The sequence below is a fragment of the Gouania willdenowi genome, chromosome 24, assembly GCF_900634775.1.
Source record: "Gouania willdenowi chromosome 24, fGouWil2.1, whole genome shotgun sequence".
NCBI classification, from domain to species: domain Eukaryota; kingdom Metazoa; phylum Chordata; class Actinopteri; order Blenniiformes; family Gobiesocidae; genus Gouania; species Gouania willdenowi.
Genome location: NC_041066.1, coordinates 5677733 through 5701076, shown reverse-complemented (window position 1 = coordinate 5701076; position 23344 = coordinate 5677733). Strand labels below are relative to the sequence as shown.

At 39.3% G+C, this 23344-nt stretch overlaps 2 protein-coding genes across 5 annotated transcripts in view; one reads left to right on the top strand and one right to left on the bottom strand.

Annotated features, from left to right (window-relative positions):
- reps1 (RALBP1 associated Eps domain containing 1) overlaps positions 1 to 13247 on the bottom strand; it is a 29792-nt gene extending 16545 nt beyond the window's left edge. For all 4 annotated transcript variants that reach the window (XM_028439916.1, XM_028439917.1, XM_028439918.1 and 1 more), the window contains exons 1-4: positions 12567 to 13247; positions 7646 to 7769; positions 5537 to 5766; positions 1236 to 1398 (exon numbers count right to left, since the gene is read on the bottom strand). In XM_028439916.1, the coding sequence (XP_028295717.1) occupies positions 1236 to 1398; positions 5537 to 5766; positions 7646 to 7769; positions 12567 to 12719 (670 nt within the window). In that variant the 5' untranslated portion in view covers positions 12720 to 13247. The remainder of the gene's footprint in view (positions 1 to 1235; positions 1399 to 5536; positions 5767 to 7645; positions 7770 to 12566) is intronic.
- A 2239-nt stretch (positions 13248 to 15486) lies between these two features.
- Positions 15487 to 22029, top strand: abracl (ABRA C-terminal like). Its single transcript, XM_028439564.1, has 3 exons — positions 15487 to 15539; positions 21352 to 21417; positions 21489 to 22029. Exons 2-3 carry the CDS (start codon positions 21357 to 21359, stop codon positions 21671 to 21673), a joined length of 246 nt encoding a protein of 81 aa, XP_028295365.1. The 5' UTR covers positions 15487 to 15539; positions 21352 to 21356; the 3' UTR covers positions 21674 to 22029.
- Positions 22030 to 23344: the final 1315 nt, after the last annotated feature.

The window sequence follows — 23344 nt, the reverse complement described above, 5'->3', positions numbered from 1 at the left end:
GCAGCCTTCAGATGCAAAAAGCTAGTTATATTTTGTAATCTCCTCCCTTCTCCTTGGTAAGTTGGAAAGTGGAAACGCATCTCCTCTAAACAATTTCATGTGACTTGTTTTTCACACATTAATCAGTTCCCAGGGCAGTCTATCAGCTGTAAGCTTAGGGTTTAGATACTCTGCCAGGTTTTTCTGGGTGGAGTTTAAATGTGAAAACATTTTCATCCTCTCCACCCTACGCCTGAAATTTCCCTAATGCAGGTTTAACTGCTACATACATATTGTACAGATCAGGGTCACTTTTAATCTAGACTTGGTTTTAGTCCAGATCTTTTTGTTTTAGTCTCTTTCAGTTGACTTAAAAGTCCAGTATTGTGCTATTTTTCACCCATCTCCAATTGTTCCAAGAACCCCAACAACATAGTATTTGAGGTTTATTTTCCCAAACTCGCCTGTTTAAGTCTTCTGAAAAGTCACTTTGTCCGACTGCTGTGTCACATTGGGTCACAGACACGTCAGATCATACCATAAAGGCAATACAAGGCGATATAACGGCTACTAAAAATGAAACCGATTGCGAGTGCTCTACTGTTCATCTATATACTGAACGTAAAGATATTAACTGTAATATCAACCTGCCGTCGCAATGTTTGTTTTACTTGTGAGATAGTTTGAGAGGGAGGAGCTCACATTCTTAGGTGGGGTAGGAGGAGCCTGGATTGTCGGGAGGAGGAGTTTCCACCTTATAACGAATTATTGGAGAAAAAATCCAACTCGGCCATTTGCATCAGACTTTACAAAATGTGGAATAACGAGGGATGGAGGAAACAGAACTTTTTCAACTTTGGTCATCTAAATGAGGCTAAAGGAATGTTTATCACTGTAGCAAAACCATGAAAGTGATTTTTTTCACAATACTGCCCATTTAATACAAAATTAAGTAAGTAAGTAAGTTGAAGATTTATTTGTCCAAAATAATTCCTTCAGAAGTTATTCAACTGGTATTGTTCTGCATTACCTCCATCAAAGACCTTAGTTACATGTTTAGCTTTTATTTCAACATTCGCCAAAACTGTTCATATTTCAATTACAATTTTGTCCAACAAACAGCATATTCCAACTATGTATACATGTAAATTCTACAGTTTAAAAATAGGGTTTTCCTCACTGGTTAAAAACAAACAATAAACCGACAGCGTTTTTTGTCTTGGACAACTGTTTAAACAGCTGCTGAACTAGCGTACCTGATTGGGGTTCTCTGAAGTGCGTCCACACAGCTCCAGCTGAGGCCGCGACTGGTTGTCGTTCTGCATTCCCTCCGCTGTGCTGCCGCTTGTGTTTCCTCCATGAGGCAGGTGAGGTCGGGGGGGACTGATGTGGGGAGACCACTGGCGATGTAGGTTCAGGCTGAGACATCCATTACAATCAAACACCAATGCACATTTCATTACAAAAGATAAGTAGCCAATAAACAATTTGTGTAGATGTCAAATGTGTCTTTGTGATCAGATTTTAGAGTAACACGTCATGGATTCCCTCCCACAGTTAAACTAAGACATGTTTAAACCCAATCAGTGCTTTAACAAAAGCCACTTTAATGCATGATCAAACATAGATATGGTTTGATTTTAAAATAAAATGCAAGAAGAGAAAGTTAATGCCCATGAAGTGAAAATTCCTTTAACCATCATTAAAAACACAGATAACAGTGCAGAGCTCCAGCATATTATCAGCACCAATGGTGGGAAGTCAAAGTAGTTTTAGTTATTTTTGGATGTTTAAACTTGTTCTCAGGACTGTGTGCACTCTCTAGATCATGTGTGGGGAATCTTCATTCCTCCCACAGTCCACAAACATGTCTTAGGTTAATGTGAACTGTAGGAGGGACGGTAATGTTGTGCTCATCATACAGTATCACAATAGATGCTTCTCACACTTCTTACCATCTCAGACTTTGCGCTAGCTCGCTAACTCACAGCTTAATATCAAAAAGGACATTTTTCAAATCTCTTATTTCCAGCCCTGTGGCAGCATTTGCACTCTTTCCATCCAGCTTTCACTGAGCTGAGAATCTGTTCGATACACTTACCAGTAGTACTCTGTCCATTACTACTTGATCGGCAAGATGGCACCGCGGATGGCTGCTGTGGTGTGTTGGTGCGCACTTTTTTGTCTTGTTTTTGTCGTAAAATCCGCAACTGGCTGCTCTTATTCCAGAGAAGAGCTCTTGAACGTCAGGGCAACAATCCCCAAAGATTTATTTCCCACTTTCATCGCTTCCTCTGTGGATTTACTGGACATTTTACTCAAAGGTGCGCTCACCTTTGCTCACGCAGTGAAGCGCCGGAGGAGAGGAAAATGAGCTGGTGCTCTTGTGCGCCTCCGCCAGCGCGGCCGACGCACACCGTTACCGGGGATATTCCTCTCTAACGTGCGCTCACTGTGTAACAAAGTGGACGAACTCCAGCTGCTGTTGGGTAGAAACAGAGACTTCTCCTCATCTTCTGTTCTGTGCTTCACGGAAACGTGGCTGTGTGGAGCGGTACCGGACTCTGCGCTGCAGTTGGCCGGCTTTCAACTTCACAGAGCGGACCGAGACGCGGAGCTCACCGGGAAGAGGAAAGGTGGAGGAATCTGCTTTTATGTGAACAGCAACTGGTGTAACGACGTGACAGTGATCCTCCAGCACTGCTCTCCTCACCTGGAATCCTTGATTATCAACAGCAAACCCTTCTATTCTCCCCGTGAGTTCGCTTCATTCATCCTGGTTGGTGTGTACATCCCACCGTCAGCTGATGTGCTCGAGGCACAGCGCACACTCGCCGACCAGATCCTGTGCATGGAGCGGACCTACCCGGACTCTTTTATCATTGTGCTTGGTGACTTTAATAAAGGGGACCTCTCACACCAGCTCCCCAAATATAGACAATTAATTAAATGTCCGACCAGAGAGGAGAAGACACTGGATCACTGTTACACCACACTAAGCACTGCTTATCACGCCGTTTCCCGTGCTGCACTGGGCCTATCGGACCATGTAATGGTCCACCTGATTGCTTCATACAGACAGAGGCTGAAGCTCTGTAAACCTGTGGTGATGGAATCTAAACAGTGGACCAGTGAAGCAGTGGAGAAACTCCAGGAGTGTTTGGACTGTACTGACTGGGATGTTTTCAGGTCTGCGAACAGTTCTCTGGATGAGTTTACAGACGCTGTGACGTCCTACATCAGCTTCTGTGAGGACAGCTGCATTCCATCAAAGACCAGGGTGAGTTATAACAATGACAAACCCTGGTTCACAGCTAAGCTCAGAGGGCTGAGGGCAGACAAAGAGGACGCTTTCAGGAGTGGAGACAGAGCCAGGTACAGAGAGTCAAAGTACACGTTTGGAAAGGAGGTGAGAAAAGCCAAACGTTTGTACTCAGAGAAGCTACAACATCAGTTCTCTGCGAATGACTCGACTTCTGTCTGGAGAGGGCTCAGGCAAACTACAAACTACAAGCCCAGAGCCACTGCTGCTGCTAACGACCTCTGCCTGGCCAACAGTCTGAATAACTTCTATTGTAGATTTGACAGACAATGAGACAGACCTGACTCCAACCCCCCTCACACCTCTGACCAGCCTCACTCCAACACCTTCACCCCCCACATCAAAGCTACAGTCTCACCACAGCTGCTTACAGAGGCTCTCTCCCCTATCTTCCCCCCTCCTCCCCCCCTCCCACAGAGACACCTTTCTCCATCAAAGAAAGAGATGTAAATAGACTTTTCAGGAGACAAAACCCCCGTAAGGCTTGTGGACCGGACTGTGTCTCTCCTTCCACCCTAAAGCACTGTGCTGATCAGCTGTCTCCAGTGTTCACAGACATTTTTAACACCTCACTGGAGACATGCACCGTACCAGCCTGTTTTAAGGCCTCCACCATCGTTCCTGTCCCTAAAAAGCTGAGGATCACAGGACTTAATGACTACAGACCCATCGCTCTGACATCTGTGGTCATGAAGTCCTTTGAACGCCTCATGCTCTCCCACATCAAGGTCATCACCGACCCCCACCTGGACCCCCTGCAGTTTGCCTATAGATCCAACAGGTCTGTAGACGATGCTGTAAACCTGGCTCTCCACTTCATCCTCCAGCACCTGGACTCCCCAGGCTCCTACGCCAGGATCCTGTTTGTGGACTTCAGCTCTGCTTTCAACACTATAATCCCAGCTCTCCTTCAGGACAAGCTTTCCCAGCTGAACGCGCCAGACTCCACCTGCAAGTGGATCACAGACTTCCTGTCTGACAGGAAGCAGCACGTGAAGCTGGGAAAAACCATCTCTGCTCCCCGGACCATCAGCACTGGATCTCCTCAGGGCTATGTTCTTTCTCCTCTGCTCTTCTCCCTGTACACCAACAGCTGCACCTCCTCTCACCAGTTGGTCAAACTCCTGAAGTTTGCACGACCATCATCGGTCTCATCTCTGATGAAGACGAGTCTGACTACAGGTGGGAGACAGACCGGCTGGTGTCCTGGTGCAGCCAGAACAACCTGGAGCTCAACGCTTTAAAGACAGTGGAGATGATAGCAGACTTCAGGAAGAACCCAGCCCCCCTCACCCCCCTCACCCTGGGAGACTCTACAGTGAGCTCTGTGGAGTACTTCTGCTTCCTGGGGACCATCATCACTCAGGACCTCAAGTGGGAGCTGAACATCAGCTCCCTTATCAAAAAAGCTCAGCAGAGGATGTACTTCCTGCGGCAGCTGAAGAAGTTCAGTCTGCCAACAAAGATGATGGTGAACTTCTACAGCTCCATCATCCAGTCCATCCTCTGCTCCTCCATCGCCATCTGGTATGCTGCAGCTACGGCCAAGGACAAGGCCAGACTGCAGCGCATCATCCACTCTGCAGAGAAGGTCATCGGCTGCAATCTGCCCCCCCTCCAGGACCTGTACGCCTCCAGGATTTTGAGGCGTGCTGGAAAGATTGTGGCCGACCCCTCCCACCCCGGTCACAAACTGTTTCAATCTCTCCCTTCTGGAAGAAGGTTTCGGTCCATCAGGACCAGAACCTCCAGACACAAAAACAGCTTCTTTCCCTCTGCCACCATCCACATGAACACACCCCAAGTCACCCACTGAACCCCCCCCCCCGCCCACCCGATCACCACCTCCATGATGACATTATCTGCTGCACTGTATATATATATATATATATATATATATATATATATATATACACACACACTGTAATCTGTATCCTTTATTCTTTATCTATCCTTTATTTATCCCTCATCCTTTATATTTATCATTATTATTATTATTATTATTGTTGCTGGGTTGTTCTTTGTTTTTTTTCTTTATTTTTTTTTTTGTTGTTTGTTTTGTGCACCAACTACCAAGACAAATTCCTTGTACTGTCCTTAAAACTGTACATGGCCATTAAAAACATTTCTGATTCTGATTAACCAGTTGGCTGGAAACAACAGCTGTTAAAAAGCTGTGATTACAGTGGGAAAGAATTGGCAGAATTTAAAGGAGAATTTGAGCAAATGACCGACCTGTGGTTCAATGCTGGGAGCTTGAGGCTGGACGACCTCGTGAACAGGCAGCGACGCAGACGATGGGGGACCTTTCTTGTTTTGGTGACCCCTGCCTGGTGGTCTGGGTATTAACGCTGCACCAGGAGCTGGGTACAAGCCCTGGCTGTCCGTGTCCTGGTACAGGGCGGCATGCTTGGCTTCTGCCTCGTTCTTTCCTACCACAAATCTGGGCAGTGGCAGGTCTTTGACTGGAGAGGAAGAATTAATATAATCACATAAATGCTTCGTTTTAGACTAACATCACACACAGTGGCTTAACTTTTTTCCTATGTTTGTGAGGATTGTAAAAATAAGTGACACTGGTACAAGAGGAACAAACAGTGAGAAGAACTCATAACAGGAAGCTTCATCCTCATAAATGACAAACAAACAAGTCAACCCAACATGGCTTTGACTACAATGCTAAAAATATAGAATGTAAATAAACCTTTTGTATGAGCATATAGAGCAGACATGAGCAATTGGAGACCCCACAGTCCACAAAACAAATGCCCCAAAATTATAATTCTTCAAAATGGAAGGAAGACTATGAAGCCTAACATAAGCCTAATGATGAATTCATGTTGGGTGTGGGATACATATGTATGTGCATATACGTATATATGCATATGTGTGTATCCATAAAATGAAGAGTCCGTCCTTAAGACTGCTCTACTGTAAAGTGCCTTGAGATACCATTGGTTATGATTTGGCGCTATACAAATAAAGATTGATTGATTGATTGATTGATTGATTGAATACACAACATATCTAAAAAAAAAAAAAAAACACAAAAAAAGCACAAGTATCAAAAACAGACAAAAAGATTCCAAAAACACACAAAATAACTAACACACAAGATGAGTACAGACAAAACAACACATTTACACAATGACTCCAAATACATACAAAATACCAACTAAATTACAGAAAATACACAAAACAATACAAACAAAACAGAGAACAAGGCTCATAAAATGCAAAAAAATATGACAGAAACTAATAAAATGACATAAATTCCCAATATGATGTATCAATACACAAAATGACTAAAGACTCAACAACAACAAAAGAAGACAATACCCTTTGTTTTTTCCTGTATTAATGCTCAGATTAGCTATTATTCTAAACGTTGACATGAATGTTGATAATGTGGCACTTGGAGACGTTCACATTTTTGTGGCTCCCACTATGATAAAAGTTTCCCGTCCCCGGTTGAGGCTCGATGTTATTCCTGCACTTCCAAGCTTGTTTGACATCTGACAAGACAAGCCACAAGTATTTCCAAGCCACTGGTTTCCCAGTAATAGTTAATACTTTACAACTCTCAGAGTGTTGACAGTTTTCAAGAGCTGCAAAAAAGAAAAATCTATATTTTCATTTTGAAATTCATCATCAGCCTTCGTATTGATCAAATGTACAGCAAGGCTACAGGGTTAGATTGCTGATATAAAAAAGGGGATTGTATGAAGACATTGATCCAACAGTGAAGTAACTTAAATGCAGCCCTGTGTGAAGCATTGTGTGTGAGTTGAAACACATAATGTGATGACAAAGTGATGCGACTTCTCACCGAAACTAATCAATAACTAACCAAAGCACCTGCTGATACAGGATCTACGTTTGAAGAACCCAAGTTACACATTATCATGCACGCCCTAAATTAGAGCAATCATCACTGCTCACGCTGGGAGGAAGTGAGCTGTGTGCTTCCTCATATTGGCATCAACTTATGAAATCATTTCAGTCGAGTGTTGTAATAATTCAAACCAAACCAGTGACAGTTTCTTGTTGTCATTGTGACATATTGGATTTTATAGGAAAAGTCGCACCATGCACAAACCATAAAAACAAAACATGGTTGTCAAACCCTCCAGGGCTACAACTATAAGCGTTTGTTGAGAAATGATAATGGAAAACAGGTTCAAACTGTACACAGAAGTCTTTACTTCCCGCATGCTAGTCGACACACTAATCAAGTTTCCCTGCTGTTTGTTTTGTGAAACCAACTCAAGCTTAAGTTCAGCTTTAGATTTAAAGTCCTTAGAAAGTTGTGCTGAAGACAATGGATCTGGATTTTCATCTAACCTGAGTTGAGGCTTTCCACCCTCAGAGGCAGCCCTGCCTGGGCGACGGCGATCAGCCTCAAAGCGATGTAGAATTGGCTCCGCCCAAAGTGACCCAACCGGGTGGCTCCACATAACTCTGTGATCTAAATCCACACACAGGGACACAGGAATATTTCAATATGTCAGTGTTTAAATAAAACCACTCAACTTCTTATCTGGACATTCATTTTAATTAGAAAGGAGGAGATGGTTTAAAGCTATTTTTTCAACAGTGTAGGCCTCAGAGATTGATTAATGGAGGATCATTTGCTTGAAAAAACTTAACATGCAACAGGTTGAATTTGCCGCTCAAAAGTTTGTTTTGATCTCCTCTGCAAACACTCGATTTATTGACATTGTTAGAAAAGTTTTGCACATTGCATTGTGGGATGTGTAGTCCTGTAGACGGATGCATAGAACTGCTTTTATACTTCATTCTTATTGTGATCTCTTGTGTTTGCTACAAAAACTCTGCCAAAGTTACTTCCCAACAGATTTCTGGTGTTTTTATCACTGAAAGCAATGTTGGATTTTTATTTTGGGGTTGACACAAAAACATCCGAATCCGGCCAAAACTGAATGTCTGTTCCCCGTGATGTCACCTCACTCCGCCAAACTAGAAAAAAAAAAAAAGAGGTGTTTAATGATTCACTGTCCTCCATGTCTGGCAAAGAAACAAGAATTTACAGTAAGAATTAAGGGAAAACACTTCTATGCATCTGTCTATAGGACTCCATGTCCCACAATGCAATGCGCAAAACGTTTTCAACAATGTCAAAAAACGAGTGTTTACAGTGGAGATTAGAATAGACCTTAAAGTGGTAATCCCAACCTTCTACATTTGATTGTGACTTGTGAGTAAATAATCCTTGACTATATGAGGCCTACACAATGTTTTTATCCGTTTATCGTCTCCATCGGCTTTAAATCCTACAACTGTTTGAATGTTTACTTCTGTGACAGGGTGACAGAAAATCCAAACATGACCTACACAAAAAAAAATGTTAAACAATAGTTAGAATTAGAAACTACATTTGAGAGCATGTGTGCTTTAGTTTATGGGGCGACCCTGGACAAGGAAAAGAAAAAAACACAGACATAACAGAATCAGAGAATCTGTGGCGAGTAGTTGTAGCAAAAAACTCAAATCAATGTCCATGGGGCAACGTCTTGTTCAGATCATAGAGGTTTGTACAAAACCACCATATATTTCAACTCATATCTCGTTAAATGGCGCCTTGGCTTTCCTTCACGACTCACTGCTATTCACAAAGAGAGCTACGCAAGATCTGCGGCTGTCAGTCATCGTCATATATGACGTAAAATCCTGTTTTTCAACCTCAAATAACTTATTTAAAACAAACTCCGCAGAAAAATAAGCACTTGAACACAATGTAAGGTGATAATAACTAGCGGTGTTGAAAAAAAATTAATTCTGCGATATATCGCGATATTACGTTGCGTGGTTCTCGGATCGATTCTAAATGCATCCATATCGATATTTTTTAATTAAAAAAAAAATTTTAAAAAAAAAATATATATATATATATATATTTTTTTTTTTTACCTTTATTTAACCAGGAAAGTATTTTCCACAGCAGGAGACATTGTAACTGCACAAAGAAGTGCACTGAAACATGGGCATGTTGACCAGCTTGTGTTTTTTCAAAAAAATCTAAAAACAAAGTACAAACTTTCTGCATTTATTTGTTGTTCTAGGCATATACCTCAGTTAAGTTGCACTAAAGTCATGATGCACTAAAGTCAAAGTTGGTTTAAAAGCCACAGGCAGATTGTATGTTATTTTTTTATTTTAAGTTGTTGGCACTACTTGTTAAAGACAATGTTTTGAGTGGAAAATATGTCAATAAAATATATTTCATACATAATGTTCTCGTGAAGGTGTACACATTTACAGATAAGTTGTTTCTTAAGTGATATCTACAGTATATGCATATTCAAAAAATCGCAATATACTTTAATGTCGGGATGTATCATATCGTGACCTATGTATCGGGATCCAAATCGTATCGCCAGATGCCAGGCAATACACACCCCTAATAATAACTAATGATCACAGTAGAGTTTAGCTTTGGATAAAAATTATGTGACGAGTATTTTAACTTCACAGTTTGACCCACATCGGATCCCATCTGTTATCATTGAGGAGGCGGGGTTTATGACCTATACTGCAGCCAATCAGCAAGGGGAGATCTAAAAAAAAAAGCTTCACTCCACCGGGGAGCTTGTCCCGTCCATTCTTTTTACAGTCAATGGTGCAAATTATCAAATAAATAAATCCCACAAAAAGAAACAAGTTTGTCTTTAAATAAACAACAACTTAATTACCAACTTTAAGGTAAAAAAAAAAAAAAATTACATTATTCAAACCTAGAAAATAGCTTCAACATAAAAATAAGATTATATTGTTCTGGTTAAAAGTTTGAATGGGAAATGTCTGACATGGAAATGCTTGATTGAAATCATATAATGTTCTAATTTTGCTATCATTTATAAAAGTCATTAAGGGAAGAACTTGAACTCCCCATTTCCAGTTGAATGTTTCTTCTGTTGATTCTCCAATGGATTCACATTTAATGATGTGATTCTCTTATTAACCAAAGGATAATAGTCTTCTTTAAACCTCAACAAATAATGCTTAATTTATGTTAATTCCTTGCCAGATGTTCAGGTATCCTAAAAACTAATGGCCTGAGCAAAATAAAGCACCGAAAAACAAACAAGAAATTTAACAACACATTGTGTAGTTATGGGAATAAGAACAATAACAAGATAAATAAAGCTGTAGAGGAGCAATAACAGAAGATTGCGTCCTTCATTGTTGTGCACGTCACTGAAAAACTGTCGACAGAAAGCAGCCATCACTATTCCCAGCCTGTTACAACATAACACCATGGCTGTGAGTCCCACAGGCAGACTAGCTGATACGCAGCTAAGCTAACTGTACATTTTTAAAGCAGAGCTACACAGCGAACACACTGCCCGATCGTCGCAGCAACACATTGCTTCCTTTGTTGACCTTGAAAAGGATGCTGACTCACAAACTGCAAATATTGGCCTGCTGAAAGAACAAGTCACAAGAATGGGTCGCTGCAGTTTCACTGGCAACTCATGACACGCAGTGAAAGAACCAGAGCAACAACCCTGGAAAGAGTTGCTGTCATACCTGAATAATGTCAGACTTCTGTCTGTTTGTTTTAGAATAAATATCTGTGTTTGAAGAAGATTTTGGGTTTGCAATACAATCGCTGCCCAGTGATGGCAACAGTGATGATGAGATTCCCTGACTTTAGCAGTAAGTGTGTCTGAAACGTTTCCATAGCAGGGAGGGATGAAAATGCGGGACGCAAAACAAAAAGCTGGTGGACAGCCCTGTTCTGCTGGTTAGTGGAGGTTTATGCCACGACACAAAGGAGAGTTTTGGACTGAGGAGGAGCTTAAAGCTTATAGATTTTACTGCTGAACTGTCCTTTTAATTCACATCAAAGAAGTAACTGTTAATGCTTCTAATCCCTTCTTCCTCTTTTAAATTATTGAAAATTATATATATTTTAATATGTTTTCTTAAGGAGTCATTGAACCTAATAAATTACTTCTGATAAGTAATTCAGTTTTCTATAACATACAGACGATTGGATTTTGCTTTCATTGCTGTGTGACAATTTAAAGATTTGTGAATTACCACAGTGGCTGATTTATAGAAAAAGTAAATAGAATATATTTAGAGTATAACTCTTTTATATTGACTCATTTCATCTTAAACATGTATTGCTTGCCACAATATTACATTGCAGCATTAATTGCATATTCAGGATTCTTTTTAAAAGTCATGGAGGTGGAAATAAGGTCCTCCAGGCTATTTTAGAAGTAGATCACAGTCCAAACTAGTAATAGTTGGCAAATGATGCTGTCAATCACTTGGACTTCCTCTGCCTGAAGACAAAGTCGTGTGCAAACTACAAAGTCACCAACCCCTGTTTTTACAACAAAGACAAAGGGAAGACAAAAGCAGGTGGTAGAGATGGATGGAATTAAATAAAAGCACAACAGTTTGGTCTCCATGACAAAGACATTATATATGAGTAAATGGTTCTTTACTTTGAGAAATCTCGTATTCAGATTGAAATATTATTTTATGGAAGTGTCTATTGAAACGAAAACGTATCCATAGACCCCAGGGACTATGGGTACGTTTTCCGGACTTTGTCTACATGAGTGTAATGTGCCTGGGTTTCCACCGAGTCAGGATAGCTGAGTGGTCTAAGGTGCCACACTCATGGATTATTCCTTCGCTGCCGAGGGTTCAAATCCCGCTTTTGTCATATATATTTTTTCAATTCAACATTTTTAACAGCACATTCCACCTTTAAAAATACATATACAAAACAAAATTCACAAACATTTTAGAGTATTTCCTGGGTTAGGGCTAAAATAAAAGGGTTTCCCTGATTGGCCAGTTTCACCTAAACTGGCCAATGAGGGGCGCTGCGTATGCATAGACTGGCAGTCTATTGATACGCTTCCGTATCAACAGCTACGGCCTTCTTTTATTATCGAAAGCGAATTACTCATATGTAAGTGGCCATGACCATGAACCTACAAAGACAACGCTTTAGAATGCTAGATAGCATGTTTCACCAGGATATTTAGAGGTCAATCTTTTGTTTTGTTTGTTTTTTATTTTTATTTTATTAATTCTAACACATATACATCAGAATGGTTGACTGACAGTAGTAAACTTTCCTCAGCTGTCCTTTTTAAAGGGTCTGTTTGTCTGTTATTAGTAGGTGTGTCTGTGTGACGGTGTAGCCCTGCTAACTGTGTCTGACAGTGAACCGATGACAACTCGGTATGGGGGAGGCCAACAGAGCACGTCTCACCTGCAGAACCACTTCACTAGGAAGCTGGGCGGCCCGGAACAGGTCCAGGACCCTCCCGTTAGACGCCACTTTCTTGGTGTTGTCCGTATCACAGTAGACGAACAAATCCGAGTAGTACTTCTGCTCGACATCGCTCAGCGTCAGGCTTTCCATGGTGATCGAGCCCTGGAGCAGGAATGGTCGGCTGGTGGAAGCCGGGACAGGATCCCCAAAATGGGCGAGACTTGAGGAACTCAGCTAGCGTTAGCTGCTAATGTTCTCTCCGCACAGACTCAGCGTGTCGCCCCGTTTGTCTCGCCCTGTGTGGATCTCTGCGGGAGGACAGAGCCAGGCCTGGAGGATGGAGCAGGAAGCTCTTTCCGCCACTTAGTGAACTTGTTGGGCCGGCAGAGCTAAACAGCCACTACTGGCTAGAGTAGCGCGCTAACTATCGGCTACCTCGAATCAAAGTCAGCAGCACTAACGTCAAGCTAACCGGCGCCCACCTCCACCGTGTCGGCTCCCTCGTTCCGGTGCTTTCTCGGGCTGTAATCCGTCTCGCGGTGCAGTTTGGGCGGCCTGCCAGACTGGACTTCCAGCGCGGGGCCGTCACGAGTAAAGTTTCGGGGTCTTCGGGATCCTTCCTCTGGTAATCATAGCCGCCATTCCTGCCACCAGCGTCAGGTGCCCGGAATCTACGAGCTGCTTCCCAAAAGCCTTTCAAAATAAAAGGGGTAAACAGTGTTTGAAAATGAGGGCGTTCAATTATGTCTTCACGTACAGCGATATCATATAACATTTATTGATTTAATATTGATTCTGCTTGTTAAATCATCTCTTCCTGCTCGAAATGAAAGGCAGGGTACACATTAAATATGCCTTCAAGTGATAAACAAAGTTCATTTTGTTTTTATGACCTAATCAAATAAAATACAAAAATGTTTCTACATACACCCCTCGTCTGGGAACAAGTAGCATGATTTAAAGATGAATAAACCAAATACAACATAAACTCAGTCTGCTTATATATTAAAAGGAAAGCACTTTGTCCAAAATGAGGTGAATAAGCTTTCAATCGTTTAAAAGGGTGTTATTTTGAAAGATAACGTGGCTAACTTCTGGGATTGCGCTTGGTAAACTTGATTTTTGTGACGTCACTGGACTGTCGACTCAGCACGAGCTTGCTTGGCCTGTGAGGAGATATTTCAAAATAAAAGCTGCGCTCTTTCCTGTATAAAACTTCATTTTAATATTTCAAACAATTCTGTAGTACGAAATTGAATTGGTACAGTTTATTTTTTTTGTCTTACAGCATTAATAAACGCATGTGTTGTTTGTTATTTATTTTGAATTTTTTAATTGACAAATGTGTATAAGAAAAAAACAAATATGGTATTCTACAATTTACAACAAAAAACTAAATTAAGAACTTGCAAGGGAACAGCAACTTCAAGCAACTTTTACTTAGCATTTGTTCACTTCACACAAGATTAAACAGTATTGTGGTAAACAATCATAGAAAACAAAATAAAACAATACAACAAAACAGGGAATATATTTGAAAAAAAGAATCACATCAAAAATAAAACAAAAGCAGGCAAATATCAATCAAGATGTCGCTCATTTAAAATTAAAACAAGAGATTAAAAAAAGAAAAAAATACACAGTAATAAACAATAAAGTTCAAGGCAATCCTTGACGCAATTGAAAATTCACATAAATTCTGTCTATCTAATTCAGTGGAGAATTGTTTTAGAGTATCATATATATTTTTTTCTTTTGGATTTTTTAAAGTCTTCATATACAAGTTTAATTCGTTTAAGAAAACAATACATTTGGGGGGTGATTTTAATTCTCTATTTTTTGTGGATAAAGCATTTTGCTAAATATAAAATTAAGTTACAGCAGAGTTCATCATTTTTATTTTGCAAGATCATACCAAAAGTTAAAAAATAGTGGAAAAAGAGTCATGTTGTTTGTCTCAGTCGTCCTTGAACAATTAACTCCGCCCCTTTTAGTCACAATATGAGTTTACTGACACATAATATCATCTTCTGAACAAGCTTGTATGAAATTGCTGGGTTTACATGCAATAGTGTGTAAAGTAGTTCCTGTAGAAGTGGAAAAAGTAACCTATCTGTCAAACTATTGACATTAAGTAAATTATATACTAAGCAACCGTAAGCCTTGGTTGAAAAATACATTCAAAAGTTTTATTGTGTTTAATAATTTAAAATTATTTCTTTTTTTTTTGTTTTTTTTAAAAGGCTATTCGTGGACGGTTGTAAATGGACACAGCTAAGATGTCTTAAGAGGAAGGGCAGAGCCAACCTCACCAACTTCTGTCTCCAGCACCTTATATGGACCCTGAAAGCATCACAAGCTGTCACAGTGAAGTCAGAACAGCTTCAATGCTGCCTTCATAACTATTGGAAAAAAAAAAAATTTTACATTGAAAACTAAAACAATTTATCAGTGTGACGCGCTGCATTTGCCACTAAGTAGTTTATTTTTAAATAAATTTAAAATTTAAATGCAAATAGTTCAACTTTAAATAAGCAAAGACAAAAACGATATTATACAGTATTATCATTACACGGGTTTAAAATTTAATCCTGGTTGAACACGTATAGGCGGTCAAATAAATATTAAACAGAGATTAACAAATAAAAAAAGAAGAAATACGAACTTTGACATTTCTTTAGAGACGTCATATTACGTGATAAGGAACTAATATGCTTTAATATTTCTAAATTGTTGCCATATTTGATATAACCCGAAGTATAAATAAAACAAATTGGTTGAATGAATCTCTAATTGACCCTATGATTTGTCAAACTATGACACTGTAATTCATTTTTATTTAATTTTATAGTTATCAAAATTAATTTTCACTCGTGTTTGACCTTGTTCTAATACAGACAATGATTGTCAAATTTCTCTACAGTCTTTGAACGTATCATCCCCATACACCGGTGTCTTGATTCATCACAAGTAAGTAGTCTGTCTCCTATTCTCGAGCTAAAATATCACCAAGTATCCAGGCAAAAATGTATATATAAAGCTTTATTTTATACCTTTTATATTCTGCTTTTTATACGTATTTCTATTTGTTGCGTATCACGTCGTTTTATTGAACTGTGTGTGGACTCTGGATCGTGTGTTTGACGGCGTAAGCTCGGAGGTTTACCGGTTTTAAGGCTTGTAGGAACATTTTTTTAATTAACCTAAAGTCTTTAAAACTTTACCACACTGTGACTTTAAATCTACACTAAAGAAAATGTCCAAACATTTTCATAAAACCCATATTTAGTCATATTTTTGCTTAGTTAGGGTTAGCTGTGCACGCTAGCATTGCACTTCCGCATTGAGGCATCCGCCCTGTTCGTGTTGAAGCTTGCATGTCATAGTGCTGCTACAGGTTGTTAAAGCTTTTTAAAATCTATCGATTTGGCACGAGTTGTTTGCAATTATGTAAGACTTCTGGGTGGCTTTTCTTGGTATTTTGTGTCAACATTGTGATTTTATTTAAGTATCCTCTTTTCCAAACTTGCTTTGGAATAACATAATTTCTTCTTACATTCCATTTATTGCATTTTTTTTTTGAGACATGACCGTGTTGACGATATTTCCAAGGTAAATGCAAGTATTTTAGATAATGTAGCAAGTCTTTTATGCATTTAAAACTCAATTCTGAGATACATTTAATATAGGCAGTGGCTATCCCTACAGTCAATCAAAACGTATCAATATACTAACATTTTTTCCGTACGCAGCCACCCTATTTGGCCAGTTTAGGTCACGTGATAGGTCAGTCATTGGCCAGTTTAGGTCGTGTGACTAAGACAAACCCTAAAATTTGTTGCGATATTGGATTATAACCTAACCGCTACGGACGTGTACTTAGGTAATCGTACCAATAGCACCAGGGCTTGTCCGTACAGCAACCGCACAAATAGACACTTTCCACATTTAATATAGAAAGTGTCTATTTGTATGGCAACCGTACAAATAGATACGGACAACCACCAGTGCTATTTATGAAGTTACCAAAGTACACCTACATAGGGTTAGGTTATAACCCTATATCGCAACAAATTTTAGGGTTAGGTTCACGGTTAGGTTTAGTTTTAGTCACGTGACCTAAACTGGGCAATGAGGGTCGCTGCATACGGAGAGAATGTTGGTATATTGATTTGGCTACCGTGCAGATAGCCACTGCCCCAAAGTGGCTATCTGTACGTAGCCACAACCCTTGGTGCTATTTGTACGTGGCCTATGACGTTAGCGGAAGTCATGTGACCATTCCGTACATTCAAATTTGAAGACAAACTGGCTGAACAAGCGATACACGCACAAATTTATGGTGGCAACAAATTAAAATCCACTTCAGAAGGTTAGGGGTTAGGGTTAGTTAGTCCGGAACGTGTGTTAGGGTTAGTTAGTCCGTAAAGTAGTTTAGTGTTAGGGTTACAGTTAGGGTTAGTTAGTCGGTAACGTAGTTCAGGGTTACGGTTAGGGTTAGATGGCCCGTAACGTAGTTTAGGGTTCGTTAGTCCGTAACGTAGTTTAGGGTTCGTTAGTCCGTAACGTAGTTTAGGTTAGGGTTAGTTGGTACGTAACGTAGTTTAGGGTTAGGGTTAGTTAGTCTGTAATGTAGTTTAGGTTTAGATAGTCTAACATAGTTTAGTCTTAGGGTTTAGGTTAGGTTTAGTTAGTATGTAACATAGTTTAGGGTTAGGGTTTAGGTTAGGTTTAGTTAGTATGTAACATAGTTTAGGGTAGGGCTGGGCGATATGGCCTTTTATAAATACCGCGATATTTTTAGGCCATGTCACGATATATATCTCGATATTTTGCATTACCCTTGAATTAACACTTTGATGCACAAAATCACACCAGTATGATGATTCTATATGTCTACATTAAAACATTCTTGATCATACTGCATTAATATATGCCAATTTTAAACTTTCATGCAAAAAAGGGGATATCACAACTAAGTCAAAGTTGACATAACTGTATTTATTAAACAGTGAGTGGCTCAAACATAAAATTGTCAACAGAAAGTGCACGTTCTGTGCAAAATTGTCACAGAGACATTTCAAAACAAGACATTAGTGCAGGATGCAACTCACATGGCATTTCAAAACACAAAATTAAAGTGCACTTTTTGTACATAATGCCACTACAATATTTTAAAACAAATAGTGCCCTTTTGTGCATGTTGTCATTAAGATGACATTTCAAAACAACACTAAATTTAAGTGCACCTTTTGTGCATAATGCCACTAAGATATTTAAAAAAAAAAAAAGTCCGCGACTTTAACGGTATGGTCATTTTCAACACCGCACAGACTACAAGCTGCGATATATCGAGTATATTCGATATATCGCCCAGCCCTAGGTTAGGGTTAGTTAGTTTGTAACGTAGTTCAGGGTTACGGTTAGGGTTAGATGGTCCGTAACGTAGTTTAGGTTTAGATAGTCCGTAACGTCGTTTAGGTTAGGGTTAGTTAGTACGTAACATAGTTTAGGGTTAGGGTTAGTTAGTCTGTAACGTAGTTTAGGGTTAGTTTGTCCGTAACATAGTTTAGGGTGAGTTAGTCCGTAACGTAGTTTAGGACTATTGTAGTATATATAGCAAACATAAGTACTGCTACGTATTAATATCACAACAATTCATAAATATGTAGCATGTTCGTAGCGTAGTTTAGGAATTTATGTATTACACAGATAGAAAGAGAACAAAGTAACAATGCAGTCCAATGCACTGAGGAGTGCACAATCATGTACATCGGAGAACCCAAGCAACCGCTACACTGTACAGCTCAGGTTAAGATGCAGCAGTTCACCTACATGTGAAGGAAACAGAGCGTTCCTTTAAGGACAGTGTTGTACACATCCTGGAAGTAATAACAGTTTGTTTGAGAAGTCATCTTTGTAAAACAGGAAGGACCTTCTTTGAACAGAGGAAGAGGGTTGAGACACAATGTCTCCAATATCTAGAGCAGAGGTGGGCAACTTTTATCACAGCAGGACCACAAAAAAAAAGATTTTTTGATCTGAGAGCCACATTATCAACATTCATGTCGGCATTTAGAATAATGACCAATCTGAGCATTAACACAGGGAAGAACAATATGTTTGTGTTGTCATTCAATGTGCTTTTGATGTAATTTATTCTTTTTTATAGTCGTTTTGTGTCATTTCTTTCTCATTTTGAGGTTTCTGTTGTTGTCTTGTGTTTTTACTGTCGTTTCATGTGTTTTCTTCTCATTTCATTTGTTTTTTGTTGTTTTGTGTGTTTTTGTTTATGTTTTGTAATTTTATGCATTGTTTTCTCATTTGGTGTTGTTTTTGTTGTTGTAGTTATTTATGTTTTTTTATGTTTCTGTAATTTTGTATCTGTTTTGCACTCATTTTGGGCATTTACTTCAGGGGCTGCTCAAAATTAGAGTGAGGGCCCCGGCCGCATGTGGCCCACGTCTGATCTAGAGCCTCCGATTTTGCATTTCAAACTTTTCAGGGTTTATCGATTTCTGCGTCTTTTCACCCATTTCTCTTTAGTTTTTGTTCAGCATCGTTCCCTGTTTAGAAGACTCTACTGGCTATTAGACTTCCACAAATTGTACCAAACATTTAACATTAGGGTTATTAGAGTTACACGTAGAGCAATATTTTTAACAGGATCCGTTTGTCACACTTTCTAGACATTCAATCAGTCATTTTCTGGTGAATAATAGTGTAAATGTGAGATATTGTTTCAAGAAAATGCAAATGAGGCTTTTCTGTGTCATGTTGGGGCCATTTTATTACAAAACCAGGTCAGGTTGAGTTTTTTTCCAGAACTTGAACACAGTTTTTTTCCATCACAGAAAATCAAAGGCTCTGTAATAGGTTTGTTAAAGCTAAACAACTTCGACTGTAAATCTCAGTTTTTGATTAAAGAAGCTTCTTGAGATGAGAGCGGAAACGTCTTTGAGTTGATTCTGTATCAGTTGAGGAAACGGAGGGAAGTTTAAGTTACTGTGCTTTTTACAAGATATGGGTCCCTTTTTTTTAAAGTTGTAAATCAATCAGGGTCCCCACGGTCATGAAATTCCTGGAAAAGTTATGGAATTTGACAAAACGATTTTCCAGTCTTGAAAAGTCATGGATTAATTTAACTGTTTTGGAAATGTAGCCTTTTTTATTTCAATGTTTAGAATATATTAAAGTAGGGCTGGGCATAAAATCGATTTAATTGATTTATTGAATTTGTAGATAAAAACGATTTTTATTTTGCAAATTCGAGCTCCGTCCTTGTGGGTTACTGTAGCGTGATGTGAGCCCGCCCCCTCGTTGTTTACATTTGTTTAGTTTTTGAGTAGGCTATATGTGTGCCACAGGCATGTTTAATGTTTTATTCACACTATACTGAGATGCTAAGGGAAGAGTTTATTATGTTATAAAATATGTAGTTATCTGATTTATTAATCAGAAAATTTAAGCTACTGTGAAGTTGCTGTTGCACTTTTGCTTAAACCTGGGTTAAAGCTTGAAATTGTTGGATGACAGAGCCTCATTTACTTTTTATTTTGGGATTGTTGTATGCATTTGAACTGTTGAGGACAATCACAGCAATAATTGCATAGAAAAAAAAAATCGAATCAAAACTTTAAATTTTCTTTAAAAAATCAGAGATTTTTTTTTAGGCAAAATCACCCAGCCCTACCCCAAAGATATCCAATGTTATCTCAAATTGAAAGTGCTGCGTACCAGCAGCAGCATCATTAAGTGGAAATCATGAGACCTCACAAATTTGTGAAATAATCTTGTAACTAAACACGGTAGCACTTAGTGAGTAGTTGTTGTTTAACGTTACATTCAATAGCTGATGAATCGTTACTGAAAAAATGATGCAAAATGGGTGTCAAAGGCAAGTGCGCCATTGTATGATGTTATGATAAATACAGTGATGAACACAACTTGCATCCCCTGCTGTGCCACATTTTTGCTATTCACGGTGGGACACTGTCAGACCACTGCTACATTAGTACACTGGAAAGACTCATGCATTTTTGCGCTCTAATGGTCTTGAAAAGACCTTAGTGGTTCAGAACCAAGTCATAAAAATGTGTAGGGCTGTAGTCAACCAAGGAAATGGTTAGTCGACCAAGACTATGGCACACGTAGAGATTAGTCGACCAAGAAAAAGAAAAAACGTAGAATGAATGAGCAGGTGCAGAGGAGGACGAGGAGAAAGAAAAATAGAGACAAATATTTAGTTTTGGCTTTTTGTGGTACTGATTTGCTTTTAAACACAGACCATTTATGATATGAACCTTATTCAAGCTTTGACCAGAACGCGTCAAAGCAAAAGTGAAACCTACAGGTCCGAGAGACATTGGCTATATATATCTGTGCCCGACCTGAAATCGACAATTAAAACCTATTTTTTCCTCATACAAATGACATATTTATTTTTTGCAGCCAGCACTCACTCACACAGCTGTTGCTGGACTAGAATCATGTTTAGGCATTAAATAAATAATATTTGATATTTAATGCTTATCGCCTATATACTGTAAGTGCATTGCATTTTTTTTTTTTTAAACGGTATTGAAACTGACACTGTTGCTGGTCGACCAATGAAAATCTTGGTCGACCATGACAACATTGAACAATTAGTTGACGAAACGACCAAAGTTGGTAGCCCTAAAACACTGGTCAAATATGTTGGAAAAGTTTTGAAAAATCATTGTGAAAAAAGTGTGAAAACCCTGTTCAATGAAATCTGTAATAGTGTGTTTTTATTTTCCAGCAACAATGAATGTGGAGCATGAAGTCAAACTGCTGGTGGAGGAGATTCAGAGACTCGGCTCAAAAAGTGAGCACGAATTTGAAGACTTAGATTTATTTTCAACTTGAGATTAAACAATCAATAATCAATCCTTTCAGATACTGATGGTCAAGTCAGTGTGAAGTTTGGGGTCTTGTTCCATGACGACCGATGTGCCAACATCTTTGAGGCCCTGGTGGGCACCCTGAAGGCCGCCAAGAGGAAGAAGGTGATCAGCTTCCAGGGCGAGCTGCTCCTCCAGGGCGTCCACGACGACGTTGACATCACTCTGCTGCAGGAGTGAAGCCGACCTTTGGGAACCAGACGTGTTGGAGGTGCTCAGCGCGAGCACCCGCAAGCACTCATTACTTCAAGCCTTCATGTTTCCCAAGGGCGCAGTAATTCACCCTGAATGCAATAGTAGTGCATGACACAGTTAGATTAATTTATTTCAGTTTCAGGAGAGTCTAAAAACTCTGAGCTGGGATTTTGTTTGTTGTTGTCATCTTTCTACTTTCTCAGGAGTTTCCTTTGAAAAAAAAAAAAAAAATCAAGCCAATGTCAAATTTTTCTACACTCCAACAGAACAAGCTGCATTTGGAACTCTCGATTTCTGAATAATTGTTACGAATTTAAATTTGTACGATGTTAACACTCTCCTATACACAAACTAAATGGCACACAAACACCGGTCACCCATAATAGAACCATGACTGCTGGTTTTATTTCTACAGCTTGGGATACAGTATTTTATTTGTGGGATCAGTCTGCCTTCACTCCTCTGCATCAATGAGCGTCAGTGAATCAGAGAAGTTTTGATCGACAACGACCCCTGCAGTCAGTAATTTGCAAATTACAATTTGCCCCTTTGTGCAAAGATGTTCAAAACATACAGTGGCCCAGTAACTGCCTGCATAAAAAGATCCCAGCCATGATGAAATGATCAGTGTTACTCCACATTCCTTCAAGTGGTCATATTGTTATGGCTGATCGATGCATGTCTTGTTTACATGAATCATTCCTACTACCTCCTCCTTGTGGGTTTTGTAATAAGACAAAGTTGGTTGAGCCGTTTTTTTCGATTTCAAAGGAGCTGAGACTAAAGTTCAAGTGCATTATAATATAATGGGGCCTGTTTTTCTACTGCGTTTTCTTACGTCATCGTTTTAAACTCCTGATACGGCCTTGGTGAGAACACCGATGGTGAATGTACTTGATTTTGATCATGTTTATTTACAGGGTGCCAAATGCAAACCATAAGTGATGACACTCAGGACCAAATCAACACAACCAAATTATATTATTTATATATGCATCACTCTGCTGCTTCGTTTAGCTTTTACAAATTTACCATGATTTTTAACTGCTGTCTGTTGTGTACTGTCGGTCTGAAAAACCTGCACATTTTGGGTATCGCATTCTTAACAAACGTGTTAAGTTTGAGTTTAAGTGTGTAGGTTTTGATCCGTGTTTACCTGATGGACATGAGGACCATCATTACTGTCTGACTGTATTGACATTGAGTCTCTTTACTCTGGAATAAAAGCTTTACACTTGAAGCCTCAAAACCTTGTCAATGTTTTATTTTTTATTTCAATTACTTCAAGATTATTCACGTTTAACACACGAGTCCTTTTAAAACAGAAACTAGATACTGAGAAAAAGTTGCAAGCATCCTAGGTTTTCTAATTTATATATACAGTAGTTTAGTTTGAATTGGGGGAAATTGACTCAAGTTGGAACAAATTAATTGTTTGCCACATAAACTGTTAGAAATCTACCAGACATTCACCAAAACTGCACAATAAGGGGTTACTACTACTGGTACTTAAATAATTGATAGTTACCTCCCTAATTTCCATTTTTGCAAGAAAGTTGCCATACCTGGCAACCCTAATCATAGATCTAAATATAAATGTCACATACCTAAAACATGTTTTGGTACCATGGCAGAGCGTCTTGACTCGAGCACTGG

Coding starts and splice junctions, on each gene's coding strand:
- abracl (XM_028439564.1), top strand. CDS start 21,357: ATGAATGTGGAGCATGAAGTCAAACTGCTGGTGGAGGAGATTCAGAGA. Junction 21,418..21,488: donor TCAGAGACTCGGCTCAAAAA/GTGAGCACGAAT, acceptor CAATCCTTTCAG/ATACTGATGGTCAAGTCAGT.